This window comes from Trachemys scripta, chromosome 2 (assembly GCF_013100865.1).
Source record: "Trachemys scripta elegans isolate TJP31775 chromosome 2, CAS_Tse_1.0, whole genome shotgun sequence".
NCBI lineage: Eukaryota > Metazoa > Chordata > Testudines > Emydidae > Trachemys > Trachemys scripta.
The window spans coordinates 259,456,721-259,474,311 of NC_048299.1; the positions used below are offsets into that span (position 1 = coordinate 259,456,721).

The 17,591-nt window shown below is 39.4% G+C and overlaps 1 protein-coding gene across 1 annotated transcript in view; it reads right to left on the reverse strand.

Annotated features, from left to right (window-relative positions):
- Positions 1 to 17,591, reverse strand: part of MRPL13 (mitochondrial ribosomal protein L13) — a 53,385-nt gene that overhangs the window by 18,132 nt on the left and 17,662 nt on the right. The window contains exons 5-6 of the mRNA XM_034763536.1: positions 7,247 to 7,333; positions 3,377 to 3,498 (exon numbers count right to left, since the gene is read on the reverse strand). Coding sequence (XP_034619427.1) covers positions 3,377 to 3,498; positions 7,247 to 7,333 — 209 coding nt within the window. The remainder of the gene's footprint in view (positions 1 to 3,376; positions 3,499 to 7,246; positions 7,334 to 17,591) is intronic.

The following is a 17,591-nucleotide window of genomic DNA, read 5'->3' on the forward strand; positions in this document are numbered from 1 at the left end:
TTTCAGAGTAGCAGCCGTGTTAGTCTGTATCCGCAAAAAGAACAGGAGTACTTGTGGCACCTTAGAGACTAACAAATTTATTAGAGCATAAGCTTTCGTGGACTACAGCCCACTTCTTTGGATGCATCCGAAGAAGGGGGCTGTAGTCCACGAAAGCTTATGCTCTAATAAATTTGTTAGTCTCTAAGGTGCCACAAGTACTCCTGTTCTTTTTGCGGATACAGACTAACACGGCTGCTACTCTGAAACCTGTAGTTATGAGTATGTAATGGGAACTGGGCAGGCCTGTCCCAGTATACAAATTAATCCTTCTCACAGGTCCAGTTTATATTATGCAGTCCTATTTTTCAAGGGTATATGTAATTCTTTAAAAAATATTAAATTATGTTTTGGAGAAGTTCCATCCTTTGTTTTGCATTTACTGTCAAGTGTGACAGATGAATATTCCCATTTACATTATCATATAGAAAATATGCACTTTTTTTGTGGATGGCAAATACTGTTTGAATAAATTTTTAAAAGGAGCCTAGTGTCTTTTCCTTATTTAAATTAATGTTAAAAACTGATTTTCTCTTACTTGTAAAAATAAAATATTTTTAAACAGTTTGCCTTTCCTTTTTTATACTGAGGAGCTATTGATGGAACTATTTTTGTGAAGTAGAATGTTCTCTTCTGTTCAATAACCCACATTTTGTAATGCACCTCCTCATATTTTTGAACTTTCTATTTTAAAATGTATTTCCTCTTTTCTTTGTTGTCAATTGCTTTGTTTGAGAAGACTTTTTGTTTATTACCCGATGCTTTATCATTACTAAGTAGAAGTACAATCTAAATCACATTTATAGTACAGTATTAAGAATCTGTAGCAATCACTCAAACATTAAAACTAAAAGCAAGTCCGTTACATACTAGTGTCAAAGCATAAGTACTAACGGTTTCATCCTACAAAGTAAAGAGCACGCCTGCCCTTTGCCTTCAACTCTGACTGATTTCCATAGGACTCAAGGGTGATCAGCACCTGACAGTAGTGTGCAGCACTTTGCAGGACATAGTCCCAACTTTCTCACAGAACAAGCTGCTACTGTTTAAGAGTGTCATCTTGCAAACTATTTATTCTCATGTGAATGCTCATTCTCACCAGTAGTCGCACTGGAACCAATGAGACCAAGTGTGGGACTATGCAGAGGAGTAACTGTTTATAATATTGGGCTCTTCCCTTTTAAAGAGCACTGGCAGCCTGCTGCCTATCAATATCACCTTTTAAAAATTGTAGTGGTGATACAAATAAGCATCAGCAATCCCCTATCCCAGCATTCCATGCTGGCTAGGTAGGGGACCTGCAGTGCTTGCTGAGATAGGGAATCATTTATATTTATGTATATATTAAACAAACAAAACCCTTGCCATTTTAAATGATTTGGAACCATCATGTCATTTGCATGGCTAGGCTATATAAATATGATCTTCCCCATTCTCTTCTAGTGTTTGTTTATTAGATTGTAACCTCTCCGAGGCAGAGACTGTCTCTTCACATGCATCTATATAGTGTGTAGCACACTGGGATTTTAATCCTGACTGGGGACTCAGTCAGTAATGCATCACAAATGTGAAATATTAGGAATAGTAATAAGTAGAAATGGTCAAAGTGATATTTACATTGGTTGGTAATTCCATGTTGTCTTTACATAGCATTTGGCAGTTTAAATCCTCCCAAGAAGTTACATTTCAAAACACAGAATCTGTTCTCATTCCTTGCCCCAAGACCATGTCACTTCCTAAATCACAAAGCACGCTAATAAAGAAATAATTAGTGACTGCACGATGTGCACTGCCAATATTAAAATTCACCAGTTTTAAATCTGAATTAAAGGATGACATGACTTTTTTTTTTTTTAAACTACATACACCTAGGTTAGGTATATTTTGTCTCACTAAGTTTTGGTATATTCCACACAAATGTCTTAGTGTGTTCATGGATACATCAAGGATTAATTCTGGTATAAATTCAGTCTCTATTTGCTTTTAGGGGAAAATTAGCATAGATTATTGCTGCAAAGTAAATGCACCTTTCAGGATATTCAGATCAAGATCTGTGCAAGATGTTACATAGGTGGGGCAGGGAGCAAGGTGCCGAACACCTCCCCTGTAACAAGGCTCCAATGGTAGGGGACCTGGGGAGTGTAAACGCTTGAGATTTTTGGGAAGCTGGGAGTTTTGCAAATGTTATATCTCATGCTTTCCACCTCCTGGGCTTCTTTCCCTCACCAGGCTAAGGGATAGGAGGCCATAATTTAGTTGTAGTTTTTCCCCGCAGCACACTGTTTCCTGGTAATACTGTTTTTCCTTTCATGTTAATGACTATTTACTAACATTTGAAAATGGAGGCTGTCATACAGTTTAATTTGATATACCACTTTTTTGTGCTGAGGAGCCTGAGGAGACAAGCAGGGCAATATGAGAGTGTTATGAAGGAAAAAGAAAGAAACAGAGAGAATAGGGGGTGGTAGGGATAATTTTCCCTGTAACATTACTAGAATTTCCTCACCAGAATTTTAATCTAGTACCTGAAACATACTCTAACATTGACATGTAATATATGTATTACTGCACCTTTATGGGGAAAAGAAGAAACAAAAACACATCTCCATGGAAAAGAAAGTTTTCATCAAAGTGAATGAATGACATGCTTTCTGACAATATTCGGTCTGAAGGTCTGTGGTTTAGTAAAATTAAATTTTCCCCACATATAATATCCAGAGAGAAATCATATTTATTGTTATATTATTTCACCTTATAGAATAAAGAGTTAAGGCTTCTTTCAGCTATGTCTAAAGATTGTATAATACACCTCTATCCTGATATAACTCTGTCCTCGGGAGCCAAAAAATCTTACTGCGTTATAAGTGAAACCACGTTATATTGAACTTGCTTTGATCCGCCGGAATGCACAGCCCCGCCCCCCTGGAGCGCTGCTTTACCACGTTATATCTGGGTACTGGTGTACAATGCAATCTGCAGTTTAAGGGAGTTCTCTCTATGAATGAGAATCCACTACATTTATGAGTCATATACCAGGAATGGGCAGATACAGTTTTTAGCCCCACTTCTTCTTTATATCAAAAACAAAGAGAGGGAAAGTTGCCACTGAGCTCTATTTCTACTACAGACATTTCCTCCTCAAGCAGAAAATCTATGCCTAAAAAAAGCCAAACATAACTGAATGTATAAACTGAACACAAAACTATATATTTTATAAATATGAAAAGTTGACATGCCTCAGAGGGGTAATCAACCTTTTTCTCATCTGTTTCTTTAAAGGTTGATGCATGACATCTACAGTCATAAATGTCCTTTAAAAGGTTTTTAAGATACTTACGGAGTCCAGAGCATTGGGAAGGCATCTATTTCTTCTTGTGTGTATTCATCTAGCCTCTTGGGGATTCGGCGTGGCTGAGAAAGCTCCTCTACAAGATTATTACGTATGTCTTCTGGGATAACCTGAGGTAGAAGATAATAAATGATTCTCAGCTTTCCAGTTTTTAAGCAATAAATCTTCCCTGCAAGCACTGAAATTCCAAAGGGGAATCCTAAATACTGTATTTGTGTGTCCGCTTTTCAGAACATTGTTCCACCAGTTCAGTGGATTCAGTGCTAAACGAATCAACCTATCTAATCAACATAATGGAGACTACTGCAAAATGATGTTAGTACCTCTAGCTGAGCTGGAATTTGAAGAACTATAATACAGACCATTGAGCATGAGAACCTAACAACATATATCCAGAAAAGCTGTTTACAGTCTTGACTGTAATTAAACATATCAACATCGATAACATGCCAATCCAAGCTGCTGACATGTCTTTTTTTTTTAAAAAAAAGACAACAGTTAAACAATATAATGCAAAGAAATCCCAATACAATGACAGGACCAGACAGAACTCCATTCCCACCAGATGCATAATTTATAATTTATGGAGATATATCTATCTCATAGAACTGGAAGGGACCTTGCAAGGTCATCAAGTCCAGCCCCCTGCCTTCACTAGCAGGACCAAGTACTGATTTTCCCCCAGATCCCTAAGTGGCCCCCCTCAAGGACTGAACTCACAACCCTGGATTTAGCAGGCCAATGCTCAAACCACTGAGCTATCCAACCCCCCGAACTGCATGACTGAGTTCCTCAGAAAAAGAGCCCTGCCACCCATTCACTGGAGTTCAAACCTGGGAATAAACGGCAAAGCATCTCAAAGTAATTTCAGACAATAGTAACTGACTTGATGAAGTAAAAGGTTAAAGGCCGAAGGACAGAAGTAGTCTGAAAGGCAGTCAGATCCAAGTCAGTTAGCATTATGTACTAGATCGTACTCATCAAGCCTTCAGAAATAATAAGCTTGCTCCAAGAAATGAAACTCAAGAGATTAATACTTTTACTGGTATCAATAATCTATGTAACAGTTTGATTTGGGGGGGGGGGGGGAAGGATGTTATCAGACACTAAAGGTATATACACAATATGATTTTGATCTCCTTAATCCAGCTCACAGTCAAGCTTACTTTTCCACACTTTTGCTACACAAAATGCCAATAAAAAAAATTCTTTTTACTGACATGCTTTCTATGGATTATACCCCAAGACAATAGTGCATATGCTAAGCACTAAAGATCTGGGTGTTGGCGTTTATTTAATAAAGCACAGAAACGTACTTCACATATTGTTGCTAGAAAGATCTATATACACTATTGGGTTATAACCTTGACAAAAATGAAAATATAAATCAGGCTCTGTGTTTTCCCCCGAAACCACAGCTGTCATGTTCACAATATATTTATGGGTCACTGCTTGACTTAAAATACCTCATATGGAAAGTAATAGTCTAGCTCTTTCGCTAACATGCATCTTTACTTCATTTAAGACAGAGAAAGGAAACGATGGTGTACAGAATAAACATATGCATTTTTTCCTGATCACTGCTCTCATATTTTCTCTCTGAGTACACAGGCTACATTTGTTAGAATGTCATTTTTATAAATTTCCAGCGTAAGGCTGCTGTGCGTTGGCTCCCATGCACAATGTATAGTATTACAATTACTCTTAGTACAGAAACAACATTTTTAATTGTGACCCTAACAGCATCTGCAAGATGCTCATTGGCATTTGGTAGCGAGTTTCAGCAGGCCTGATCAGTTGAATGTATGTCAACTCACTAATGTTATTACCTGTATCTAGTAGGTGTCGTGTAAGATATCAATAAAAAGCTAACAACATACTGATCATTGACATTATTGTGTGGTGTATGTATGGAGGGCAAATTCAAATTACAAACATAATGAAAAGTATGTTATCAAAGTGTATATGCCAGGCAGGGCTAAAGTTACCCACACCCTAGATAAAGGAATGTTGTTCTGCCACCTGGAAGGTATTTCCAAGGTACATTAAGACAATGGAAATCCAATTTACATAAAAGATAAACAGGACCATCAAACCAACCGGGGAGGAGACAATCACTCAGCATCATAGCAAGGGGAGAAGATTTGAAAAAACAAATCAATATGCATTTTAGCAAACACCAGAGCGGAAAGAAACCAGCTTGGAACTTCCTTCATGACCAGACTCCATGTCATCTTCCCCCCAGTTTGAACGCACTTTACTTTTGGGGCTACCCTTCAAAAGGATCCATTTCAAAGCTTCACTGGAGTATAAAAGAAATGGGTGAAGAACCCAAAGCTATCTTTCACCTTAGACGATAAAGGAACCAAGCACTTTGGACTCTATGGGAGATCCTGACTGGCTGGTCAGCCATGTCACTGGTAGGTAGATTGGTAAGGAAACTACCTTGATCAAAGGCTGTGGTTTCCTTTGTTAAGATTTAATCTCTAGAAAGCATTTTTCACTTTTATTTGCTTGTAACCATTCCTAACTCTATCCTTTATATGTGACCCACTTAAAATCCCATCTCCTTTTATTTTACTTGTTTTTCTTTTAATCTAAACCATCCTAGTGTTGTGCTTGATTTGAAGTGAACGTTAACGCCAGTTAATGTGGCAAGCTGCTGGGAACTGTTTCTTTAAAGGAACAAATGAACTTGACTCTCTCTCTGAACGGTCGAAGAGAGGGATGAACATTGCAGAGCACACAGTTTTGGGAAAATTCAGGACTGGGGGATGTTGGGATCATCTTGCCAGGTGTAACCAAAGCTGGGGGAGACCAAAGTGTGGCGGTGATGTTGCAAGTAGGCTGCTGGAATCAGAGCGCTAAACCAGGGCTGCTTAACACAAAGACACTCAGGGCATGCTTGAACACTGGCAGGAAGCATCCAGCCATGAGAGCTACAGCAGCAGAGCATTTTGAGGCACTCGGGGTTACATGTCAGACAGTGGCACAATCCTTCACTAGTCTGGATTGCACCCCAGAACCTGACGTTAATATACATATTGATTAGTGGAGTAGTCTGGTGAATGAGTACCTTCTGGTTTGGGAGCAACAGGGTTCAAACTCCCTCCTATATGGATGCATTATGCTTTGTGATGTAGTTTAGCAAGTTCTGTCCCTCCCTGAGAAGCAAGCTTGATGAACCTTGAACAGTGAAGATTCTTAGTAGCTTATGGAGATTTTATTGGGTTTCTGGAAATAACCTGGGGAGACTTTTCCCATGGGTTGTGAATTCACAGACTCATTTTTATGCTTGACAACTTAGCTTCTCCACTGTAGTGCTTCAATGTAGACACTACCTACAGTGACAAGAGGGGTTCTCCCATTGGTGAAAGTAATCCACTTCCTCAAGAGTTGGTAGCTAGATCAACGGAAGGATTCTTCTGTCAACCTAGTGCTGTCTACACTAGGTTGATTTAATTATGCCACTCAGGGATGTGGATTTTTCATACCCCGAGTGACATAGTTAAGCTGACTTAATTTTCTAATGTAGACCAGGCCTTAAATTTTGAAAACCAGTTCATGGAACCAAAGTTTACAGATACAGTACTCTATCTTGATTTCCAGTTAGGAATAATCTTGTTCAGTAAAAGGCCCTTTGTTTTAGCCAAAATACAGAACAATAAGCCTTCTAATGCATGACAATCTTCAGAGCTGTATGAAGTTATAAAGAAAAAACATTAATATTCAAACTGTTTTTAGCTATAAAAGAAACAAGCTGCTTTTTCTCACAAAGGGAGATATTTCTATAACTAAATCTATACTTCCTCAAAGCATGAGAAATCAGAACATAACCAAGTACAGCTACTGACTTACATCTTCTGGAAAGAGGTGCAGCCTCTGCATCATAGTTCTTCTGTGCAGGTTCTTTGGAAGCATTCTATAAATAGCCAGTTTAACAATCTGTAAGAGACATACATATTATGAAAAAAATATACATCTAGGTATGAAGCAGACATGCCAAAAGAGCAGAACCAATGAGAAACAGGTAGGCTGGGCTTCCCCCTGCCCATTCCTCCAGATCCCAGACTTTGCTTCAACAACTCCCTCCACAGGCAAGAGATCCACCACCATCTTGAGGTGCAGCCTGACCATTCCAAGAGGCCAGAGGCTCTGGCAACTGTCAAAAGAGCAGCAGAAATTGGAGGGAGCAAGGCTGGGTACCTGTTCACTCACCAGCCCTAGTAGCATAATGCCTGTACAGAGGCAGACATGTACAGTGGAAGTTCCCACCACCTTCTATGATGGGGAAGAAGGGAAACCATTATGCAACCTTAATTATCACAGCCACCTCATTGTACAGAATCCTTTCTAAATATTATAATTTAATTGCTCACGATTAGAGAGCACTGACAACTTTTTCTTCTAAACTAACTGATATATTTGATGTGATAATTAATTAATCCTGTTGACGATCACTGAGTTCTGACAATAACATCGTATTTCCCAGTAGGAAAGCTTCCGCAGTGAGCTATATTTGCAGTTGAGGACTAGATATGTTCATAGGGAGGAAGTGATTGTGAATCTGAAAGTTCAAGGAATTTGAGTGAAAGTGATCATGCAATGATAGATTTCATGATTCCAAGGAAAGGAAGAATGAGAACAGCAAAATAAGGACAACGAACTAAAAAAAAGCACATTTTAACAAACTCAAAGAACTGGTAGGTAATGTCTTATGGGAAGAAAGTTTCTAAGGGATAAAGGAGTTCAAGAAAGCTTACAATTTATCAAGGAAACAATATTAAAGGAACAACTGCAAACTATCCCGATGCGAAGGAAAGATAGGAAGACTAATAAGAGGTCAATATGGCTCCATCAGACCCAAAGGTTTATCTCTGAGTAACAGCTTCTCCTAGAGTGGTGCAGCTTATATCCTTTCCTTGCTTAGGACCCTGGCTGAAGCCAACATCTAGCTCTAATTGCACTGGCGAGAAAACACAGAAGTTTTAATAAAAAAATTAAGCTTAACAGAATTTGAACTGGCTACTTTTGTAATATAAAAAAGGAACAATGTAAAAAGCAGCACCAACCAGAGTCATTTACAAGGTGAAACTTTAGCTATAAGAGGGCTCTGATATTGTTACCTGAATACAAAAGAAATAGAATTGAGTTTTACAACAAAGGAACTGATTAGACTATAGAATTCCAAGAAAGTTGTTCTCTAGTTCATAGAAGATGTGCATATGGATTCAATATTTCATTAAAATTAGTAAAAAAGAGAATTTTCCTATATTTTAGCTATACATTTCCAATAAACAGAATTCCAGTTAAAATGATGTTTTAATGTGATGATGGTGATTAGATTTAAAAAAAAAAAAAAAACAAAACCCTTAAACAACAGCAGTCCAAATTCTACAATGAGAAACGCACAGAGCCCCATTGACTTCACTGGGACTCCATCTCGGCAAAAGGGCCTGCCTACCTAGTTCTCTCAGCAGGACTGCGGCCAAAGTTCCTATGATGGGTACTGTTAAGCCAGCATCCATCAAATCCAATCCTGTACAGTTGTTTATGCACTCCACCAGTTCTTTACTCATGGTCCTAGCAACAAATAAGATTTCACATCCTATTTAAAACAACAACAACACTCCTGTTTTACAAAACACTGTAAAATCTTGTCTTTCAATTATCTCATTCTACTTTATGTACTGAGCCCTGCCTTCAGATTTATAGCTGATGAACAGAGTCTACAGATTTACAGAAGCTCTTGGGTTCAAAGCATTAAACTGGTGTACACCCTCTCAAATCTGGAATTTCTTTTGATTGATACAGTTTTACCTATTACCTCTAGTCTTAAAACACTTTTGTTTAAGTTGGCCAATTAATACATTTTTGAGCCGTTAATTTAACTATTTCTAAAGCCTTAGATGCAAATCATGAAAGTGCCAAAAACATTAATTTTAAATGGATTGCTCACATCTCCAATAAAAGGGTCTCCAAAAAAATTAACAAAACAAAACCTGGGATACATATTCACTTCAAGTCTCAAAAGTTCAAATTTTGCTTCTTAAACTACAATGAAATGAATATAGTAGTATAACCCAGAAATGCTTATTTACACTAACGTATCTGACTTTTGTTGATTAAACAAACCATTTATGTACACAGGACTGGATTACATTTAAACCTGCTCTAGTAAACTCTTACATTGTCAGATATGCTAGTGCAAAACTAGCATTTTATTAGTATGAAAAACCTTTTTATTAAAATAACTCTAGAGAGGATTCATACATTAGGACTTAAAAATTTCAACTTGCGTTGGTGGTGATTGATAGAGCCTGGCTCTTACGTGTAGCCTAATATTGCCTTATATACATTTGTCACACCCAGAAGTGGCTGCTTCCTGGAAAAGAATCACTGAATAAGTAAAAGAAATATAAAGGTGGTCATCAACAGAACAATGCCACTTGCTATCCTGGGAAGTACTAAATAAATTGACTGAGGTCCCAGGAGAAAGTACATGGAAGTGACTAAGAAGCGAAGAATCCTAGAACACTAGCAGCATACCTTCACACCACATTTATCTGAATGGACTAGCCTTCACAAAGGATGCAGGATACGAAAGATTCAGCTAAAGGGTATTGAACCTAAAAGAATTTCAGGATATCTGGGATTTTTTACTAGATTAGACAGAGCTGCTGTCCGTACATCAAATTTACATAAATCCTCTTCATACCAACTCCCTGATTCTCTTTCCTGCTTAGTCATAATGCTTTTCTTCTAATTATTTAGGTTCCACTGGGAGTGTTTCAAGACTCAGGAGAACCTGAATCACTCTGGCTTCGAGTGTTTGATTCCTGTTAACACTTCCCTGCTATTTGAATGTGTTTATTTATTTATTTATATTAATTGTATTTCACTCCCAATCCAACCCATCTCACTCCCCACTACTGCTCTGCACAACTATTTAAAACTCTAGAGTTACTGAAGTACTTTAAATTGATATCCTTCAGAGAGCACAATCCTGAAAGGTATTGAGAGCCTTCCACACTTTGCAGGATTGGGCTCAGAATGAGGAACTGATTAAGAATAGTAAAAGCAATTTGTCTTCATCCACAACCAAACCAGAGATTAAACCATCTGTGAAGTCTTGCTGAGAGTATTCAAACTTCTAAGATACTTGATCCTGTTCCAATATTCTCCCTAATCCATAGCATACTCAGTTCTATGTCTCTACTAATCCAGGCTTCAAAGTTTTGCTCTGGTTTATTAAAAACTGTTCCCCCTCCCCCATAGTTTTAAAAGAAAACTCTCTATGTTTGATGTTTTACAAACAGCCTTTGATATGCGTATTACTAGCCTAAAATTACTCCTTGCCTTCCCTGACCCAAATTGCATAGTCTTTCAAAGATCAACTGTAAGGATTTCTGTTCCAGGTTTTTCTTCCAAAAGGTAATCATTATGAAGATTCAATACAAGTCTATGCACGTAAGTGATTTTTAAATAACATTCAAAAAGTAAGAATGTTTTAAGCTCCCTTATTTCAATGCCTGCAGCTGCATACATTGAGGCAATGACTCTATGGCAGGCTTCCTCACAGCATATTGCCAGTGTTAAATCTTGTCCTGTTTTATAATTATTCTTAGTAGGTGAAGTGCACTCTGAGTAATTGTCAACCACTAATTCTTTGTCAGTGGCAACACAGCCTCTAAAAATTGTGGCCAACTCACATACACTACTTCTCACTTCTTTAGACTTGTTTTATACTCACTAATTTTCATGTGAAGTTTTTGAAACAACTAAATAAGCAGTGTCAATTAAATTTTGCTTATATTTTCAATTAGAAAATATAGTGAAATTTGTTAGTGAATATTTATTTCAGGCCAAAACTTTCAAACTGAGGTGTCTGAATTAGGCTCCTAAATCCATATTTAGGCACCTATCCAAAAGTAGCTTCATTTGCAAAAGTGCAAAGCATCCATAAATCCCACTGAAGTCAATGGGAGTTGCAGGCACTCATTGCTTTAAAGTCTAGCCACTTCCATTTTTAGGCACCTCAAAAGATGTATGGTGCAAACTTTAGGCATAAAACTTTCACAGTTCTGGTCTCAAACTTTACAGTAATTATGCAAGTGAACTAAAATGTCTATATTTTATTGTTATAAAAACTGCCTTTGGGTTCCAAAACATCTGCTTCTTGCAAATAAACAAATGGAAAGTACATACAGTAACTCCTTGCTTAACTCTGTAGTTATGTTCCTGAAAAATGCAACTTTATATATATACACCCACACATACACATATATGTGTGTGTGTGTGTGTGTGTGTGTATATCCATATATATACACACACATATACATATACTCTGTGTGTGTGTGGGTGGTATAAGTTTTAAACAAACAATTTAATACGGTACACAGCAATGATGATTGTGAAGCTTGGGGTTGAAGTGGTGAAGTCAGAGGGTGGAAGACAGTGGGATATTTCCCAGGGAAGTCTTACTGCTAAATGATGAACTAGCACTCGGCTGAGCCCTCAAGGGTTAACACATTGTTGTTAATGTAGCCTCACACTACAAGGCAGCCCGAATGGAGGAAGGGGAAACAGCATGGCAGACAGAGACACACCCTGTGAGAGAGAGAGAGAGAGAGCGACGCATTGCCCCTGTAAGTACGCTGACACCACTCTAAGTACATTGCTTTTTTAAGTAGATCAGCAAGTTGAGACAGCAGAACCCGGTCGTGTCTCCCACCTGCTCTATGGATGGGGTAAGTGGGGGGAAGGAGACACCCTGACATTAGCCCCTCTCTCTTCCCCCCCACTCCACAGCAAGCAGAAGGCTCCCGGGAGCAGCTCCTAGGTAGAGGGCAGGAGCAGCACATGGCAGTGGGGGGAGGGACAGCTGAACTGTGGGCAATTGATAGCCTGCTGGGCAGCTGCTGCACAGGGAACTTAGGGGAGCTGATAGGGGGGCTGCTGGTCCATCCTGGTTCCAAGCCCCCACCAGCTAGCTGCAGCGGGCTGCTCTTCCTGCAAGCAGTGGACAAAGCAGGCGGCTGCCAAACAACGTTATACGGGAGCATTGCACAAATTTAAACGAGCATGTTCCCTAATTGATTAGCAACGTAATAACAAAACAACGTTAACTGGGACAACTTTAAGTGAAGAGTTACTATAACCTCTCTGCTTTTTGCTTTCAAAAAATGTAAAAAAACCCCACCAACAATCCTAAAGCAATTTTCTTTGCTCAAGTTGCCCAGAAGATTGGAAACACAAATAAAGGAACAGTTTAAATGGCTCAACTAAGAAAGATTCTGGTCTAACTCAGTTTTCATTCATTAATAAAAGATGAAGGACTAGATTCTGCTCAGGGTTAAATCAGCAGAAGCTGTGTAACTCCTGACACAGAACCCCAGGCAGGCAGAGACTCCACCATTGGGAAGGTTGGGAGTGTGCAGCCAGGTAGTCAGCAGAAATAGTGGGCAATATTGGCAAGATAGGGACATAGTTTGGGAGGTCCAGTGACGTGCAAGTCAATGCATTCCCTTGGCATAAATTAAAGTTGTCCCCAACAGAGGTCCCAAAGGAAGTCAGTGGTGGTACTACACATGACCTGATTCACCACCACAAAACTGAAGAAGAGGAAAATCATTTTAAAACTATGGCAACAGGAGGTTATCACCACTGAAACTAGAGAAGAAATGTGTGATTAACAAAATCCATGGATTGTCCAACAATCTGCACTTAATCTAAGGAAGTCAAGTGAAAGGTTAAAAATGAAAGGGTAATTTCTTCTTCATTAAACACTTCCTGAACAATATGGGCAAGCCCAATATGAAGGATTCACTAAAACTGCCAGTGTAGAAGACACAACCAAGAACGTTAGAATTAGAAATAGTTACTTTAAAACACAGATCTGATCACCTGGTTTTGGAGACAAAAATTTGCCAAGACAGGCTTGATGACTCTGATAACTCCTTCAGACTTTTTTTTTTTTTTTTTTTTGGTTAGAGCTCAGTCTTTGAGGAAAAAAGGTCAAAATCAAAGGTTCACAAGTTAATAGCCACTCTCCTCTACTTGTTAGACAGAAATATTAGCAATACTTAAATTTCACTCTATAATGATGGTACTTCATAGCTCCAGCAAGTGGAAAGTTCAGGAAAGAAGTTGTATGGCAAAAATGCTGTGATCAAAACTATTCTATTGAATAATATGTCATCCATCCAAAGATCTGAAGAAGATTGTGATGAAGGGGTATGTCTATCCAGACATCTACATGCTAATCAAAATGGCTTGTTGCCATCTTTCATTTTTTGAAAGCTTGCTTCCAATTAAAGGAAGGAGTTCCTAGACTGTCACTTGCCTGAAAGATACTCCTAAAGACAGCCAGAACATTTAAGTCAGCATTGACAAGGAACATGTTTGTAAGAGGATAGAAGTCCTCCAAAGACTTTCTTTCTTGACTTGACATAAAGACTTCTGCAGAGTAACTCAGGTTACAGGCTGAATAAGATTTCTTGGGAACTTAAGAGTTTCTTGGTTTCTATCTACTTTGTTGAGAATTAACTGTCTGGAATCTAACTGGGACCCGGAAGCATATAAAAATAAAGTTCATTTCCAGATAAGGATGGAAAATACAGAAGAGTTCCCTTCCTGTGCTCCAAAGATAAATCTCTCAATTTACCATATTGGGGATAGTGTGATCAAGGCCATGTCTACAGTACCACTTATGCCGGCAAAACTTATGTCCTTCAGGGGTGTGAAAAAAAACAACACCCTGAGAGCACTGTACATTTCGCCGGCAGAAGTGCTATTGTGCATAGCGCTATGTCGGCTGGAGAGCTTCTCCTGCCGACATAGCTACCGCTGCTCGTTGAAGTGGTTTTATTATGTCGATGGGAGAGCTCTCTCCCGTAGGCATAGAGCAGCTACACGAGTGATCTTACAGCTGCGCAGCTTCATGGGTACAGCTGTGCCACTGTAAGCTCGCTAGGGCAGACATGACCTAAGGCCTGGTCTACACTAGGGAGGTAAGTCTATCTAAGTTATGCTAGTTAAGTTACATAAATTATGTAATTTAAGTCAACATAGCTTTAAATCAGCTTACAATGGTGTCTACACCATGTTATGTTGGTGGGAGATGCTCCCCTGCTGACATAGCTTCTGCCTCTCGGGGAGGTGGAGTACTGAAGTCAACGGGAGAGCACTCCTCCATTGACTTATGGTAGTGAAGACAAGCCCTAAGTTTCTCTGTGGCCGGAGAGACCCAGGATCTTTCTTCTTTGGTATTCAGCCTGACTGTCTGCATAGGAAACCCTTCTGTGCTAAGGTGTGTGGATTCTGATCTACTGGGACAAAATGTTTGGCATCTAAAAATTCAAGAAGATTACAGATCTGAAGTGTTGGAAATAGGTTAAGATTGAAGGTAAAAGGGTGACACAGATTAAGATGTCTGAGATCCACTTGGGCTGTTTCAGAATACAGAGTAGAAACTTGTTTGCTTCATTTGGCTTTCCCCAGTAGAATTCCTCTGAAATGTGAAAGATTTGATCTGCCTCAAGCCAACTCCATCACTGTTTCTCTTAAGCTTGAAGGGCCAATTTAAGAGTCATTAAAACTTCTTATCCAGGGAATTAAGAGAACAATTTATTTGCTTACTCTGACCATCTGTTGCAATTCCTCTAGAGCCAATTAGATCTGCCATGCATCAGAATGGTGTAAAATGAAGGCAGGCTGATCACTTGCTGCTTTAACTTGCCATTTCTCTGTGGCTCCTACCAAAACCAAGAATCAGAGGGGTAGCCGTGTTAGTCTGAATCTGTAAAAAGCAACAGAGGGTCCTGTGGCACCTTTAAGACTAACAGAAGTATTGGAGCATAAGCTTTCGTGGATGAATGCCCACTTCATCAGACGCAAGTAATGGAAATTTCCAGAGGCAGGTATAAATCAGTATGGAGATAACGAGGTTAGTTCAATCAGGGTGGGTGAGGTGCTCTGCTAGCAGTTGAGGTGTGAACACCAAGGGAGGAGAAACTGCTTCTGTAGTTGGATAACCATTCAAAGTCTTTGTTTAATCCTGAGCTGATGGTGTCAAATTTGCAAATGAACTGGAGCTCAGCAGTTTCTCTTTGGAGTCTGGTCCTGAAGTTTTTTTGCTGTAAGATGGCTACCTTTACATCTGCTATTGTATGGCCAGGGAGGTTGAAGTGTTCTCCTACAGGTTTTTGTATATTGCCATTCCTGATATCTGACTTGTGTCCATTTATCCTCTTGCGTAGTGACTGTCCAGTCTGGCCAATGTACATAGCAGAGGGACATTGCTGGCACATGATGGCATATATAACATTGGTGGATGTGCAGATGAATGAGCCGGTGATGTTGTAGTTGATCTGGTTAGGTCCTGTGATGGTGTTGCTGGTGTAGGTATGTGGGCAGAGTTGGCATCAAGGTTTGTTGCATGGGTTGGTTCCTGAGTTAGAGATGTTATGGTGCAGTGCATGGTTGCTGGTGAGAATATGCTTAAGGTTGGCAGGTTGTCTGTGGGTGAGGACTGGCCTGCCTCCCAAGGTCTGTGAAAGCTAAGGACTGTAGGTGATGGCCAGTGGAGTTCTGTTGGTTTCTTTTTTGGGCCTGTCTTGTAGCAGGAGGCTTCTGGGTACACGTCTGGCTCTGTTGATTTGTTTTTTTATTTCCTTGTGTGGGTATCGTAGTTTTGAGAATGCTTTGTGAAGATCTTGTAGGTGTTGGTCTCTGTCTGAGGGGTTGGAGCAGATGCGGTTGTACCTCAGCGCTTGGCTGTAGACGATGGATCGTGTGGTGTGTCCGGGGTGGAAGCTGGAGGCATGAAGGTAGGCGTAGCGGTCGGTGAGTTTTCGGTATAAGGTGGTGTTAACGTGGCCATTGCTTATTTGTACTGTACCAAAACCAGACCACAGAGGCATACACAGGCATTTAAATTTAACTGCCTTCGGAGGGACATGTTCTGTGCCTCCAGAGCTGGAGGAATTCTGTACCCTCACCAATTAGCAGGGGGGGAGTAGAGGGTATGCCCCTGCTCCCTGCCCCCATGCATGCCCCCTGAAAAAACATATGTATTGAGTATAGCACTAGAAGCTAGAACTCCTGTGATCTTATCTGAGTGCCTCACTGTGAGGCTCTGGGATGTGCAGGCCTCTTTGAATATCCCTTACTCCATGTGTAACAAGGGAATTGTTAACACTGGAGGGGATACCAGGAAGTTATTCATACAACTAGGTGGATTCCCAGCCAGCTGCTATGACAGATCCTGCTCCTTTGCCTTGATTTGGTTCTTGGCTGCTGATTTTGGCTCTGACCCTTGGCCTAGTTCCTGGCTTCTGATTCCAGTTCTGACCTGTGGCTCACGAGAGCTGACTCCGGCTCCACCCACTAGTCCTGACTGCCCACACCCCAACTGTGACAGTTAATAATTTCAAAAGTACTGACAAATCACTGTTTAATACATTTAATACTGTTTAATATGTAATACTATTCATTGTTTAATCATTTAAATTTAAATAACTTCTACCATGTTTTAAGTGAAAGCAAATAGTTTGCTAATTACAGGCAGCACATCTATTTAGCATTAAAAATGTTTTAGAAGCTTTGAATTAATTTACATATTTGCTAGCTAAAGAATACTTATTAATACTATTTGTGCAAGTGGATAGAATATAAATAGGATTTTTCTTGTTGAACTTGCTAACCTTACTGATAGATGGTTTAATAAAAAAAACATTTTCATACTAATTCTGATGAGATCATGCTATAATTTAGTTACTTTGTAATAACAGGTTTGTGTTCTGCACTTGTATAGACATAGCACGGAATACAAAGTGGAGCATTGATTAGAATATGTTGTTTAAACAAGACCTTGTATTGAAGCAGCATGGAGAATGTCAATGTTTGGGCGGGGGAGGGACCATCCAAATAATAATAATAATAATAATAATAATAAAAAAGTATGGTTAAGTAAAGAGACAATGGGAAGAGCAGAGAGATAAAAAATATAAGGGCAGAGAATGAAAGAAATAAGGGATCAAAGCTAAGAAAAAGAGGAGGGAGAGGAACTGAGAAGTACGGGCAGGAGCAGGCAGAGAAAGAAGTGAGCGGGTAATAGGGACATAGTTTTAGGAAAAAAGAGGGCTAATGGAATGTGGAGGGTAAAGAGTTTCTACTCTCCTTTGAGACAAAAAATCTTTCT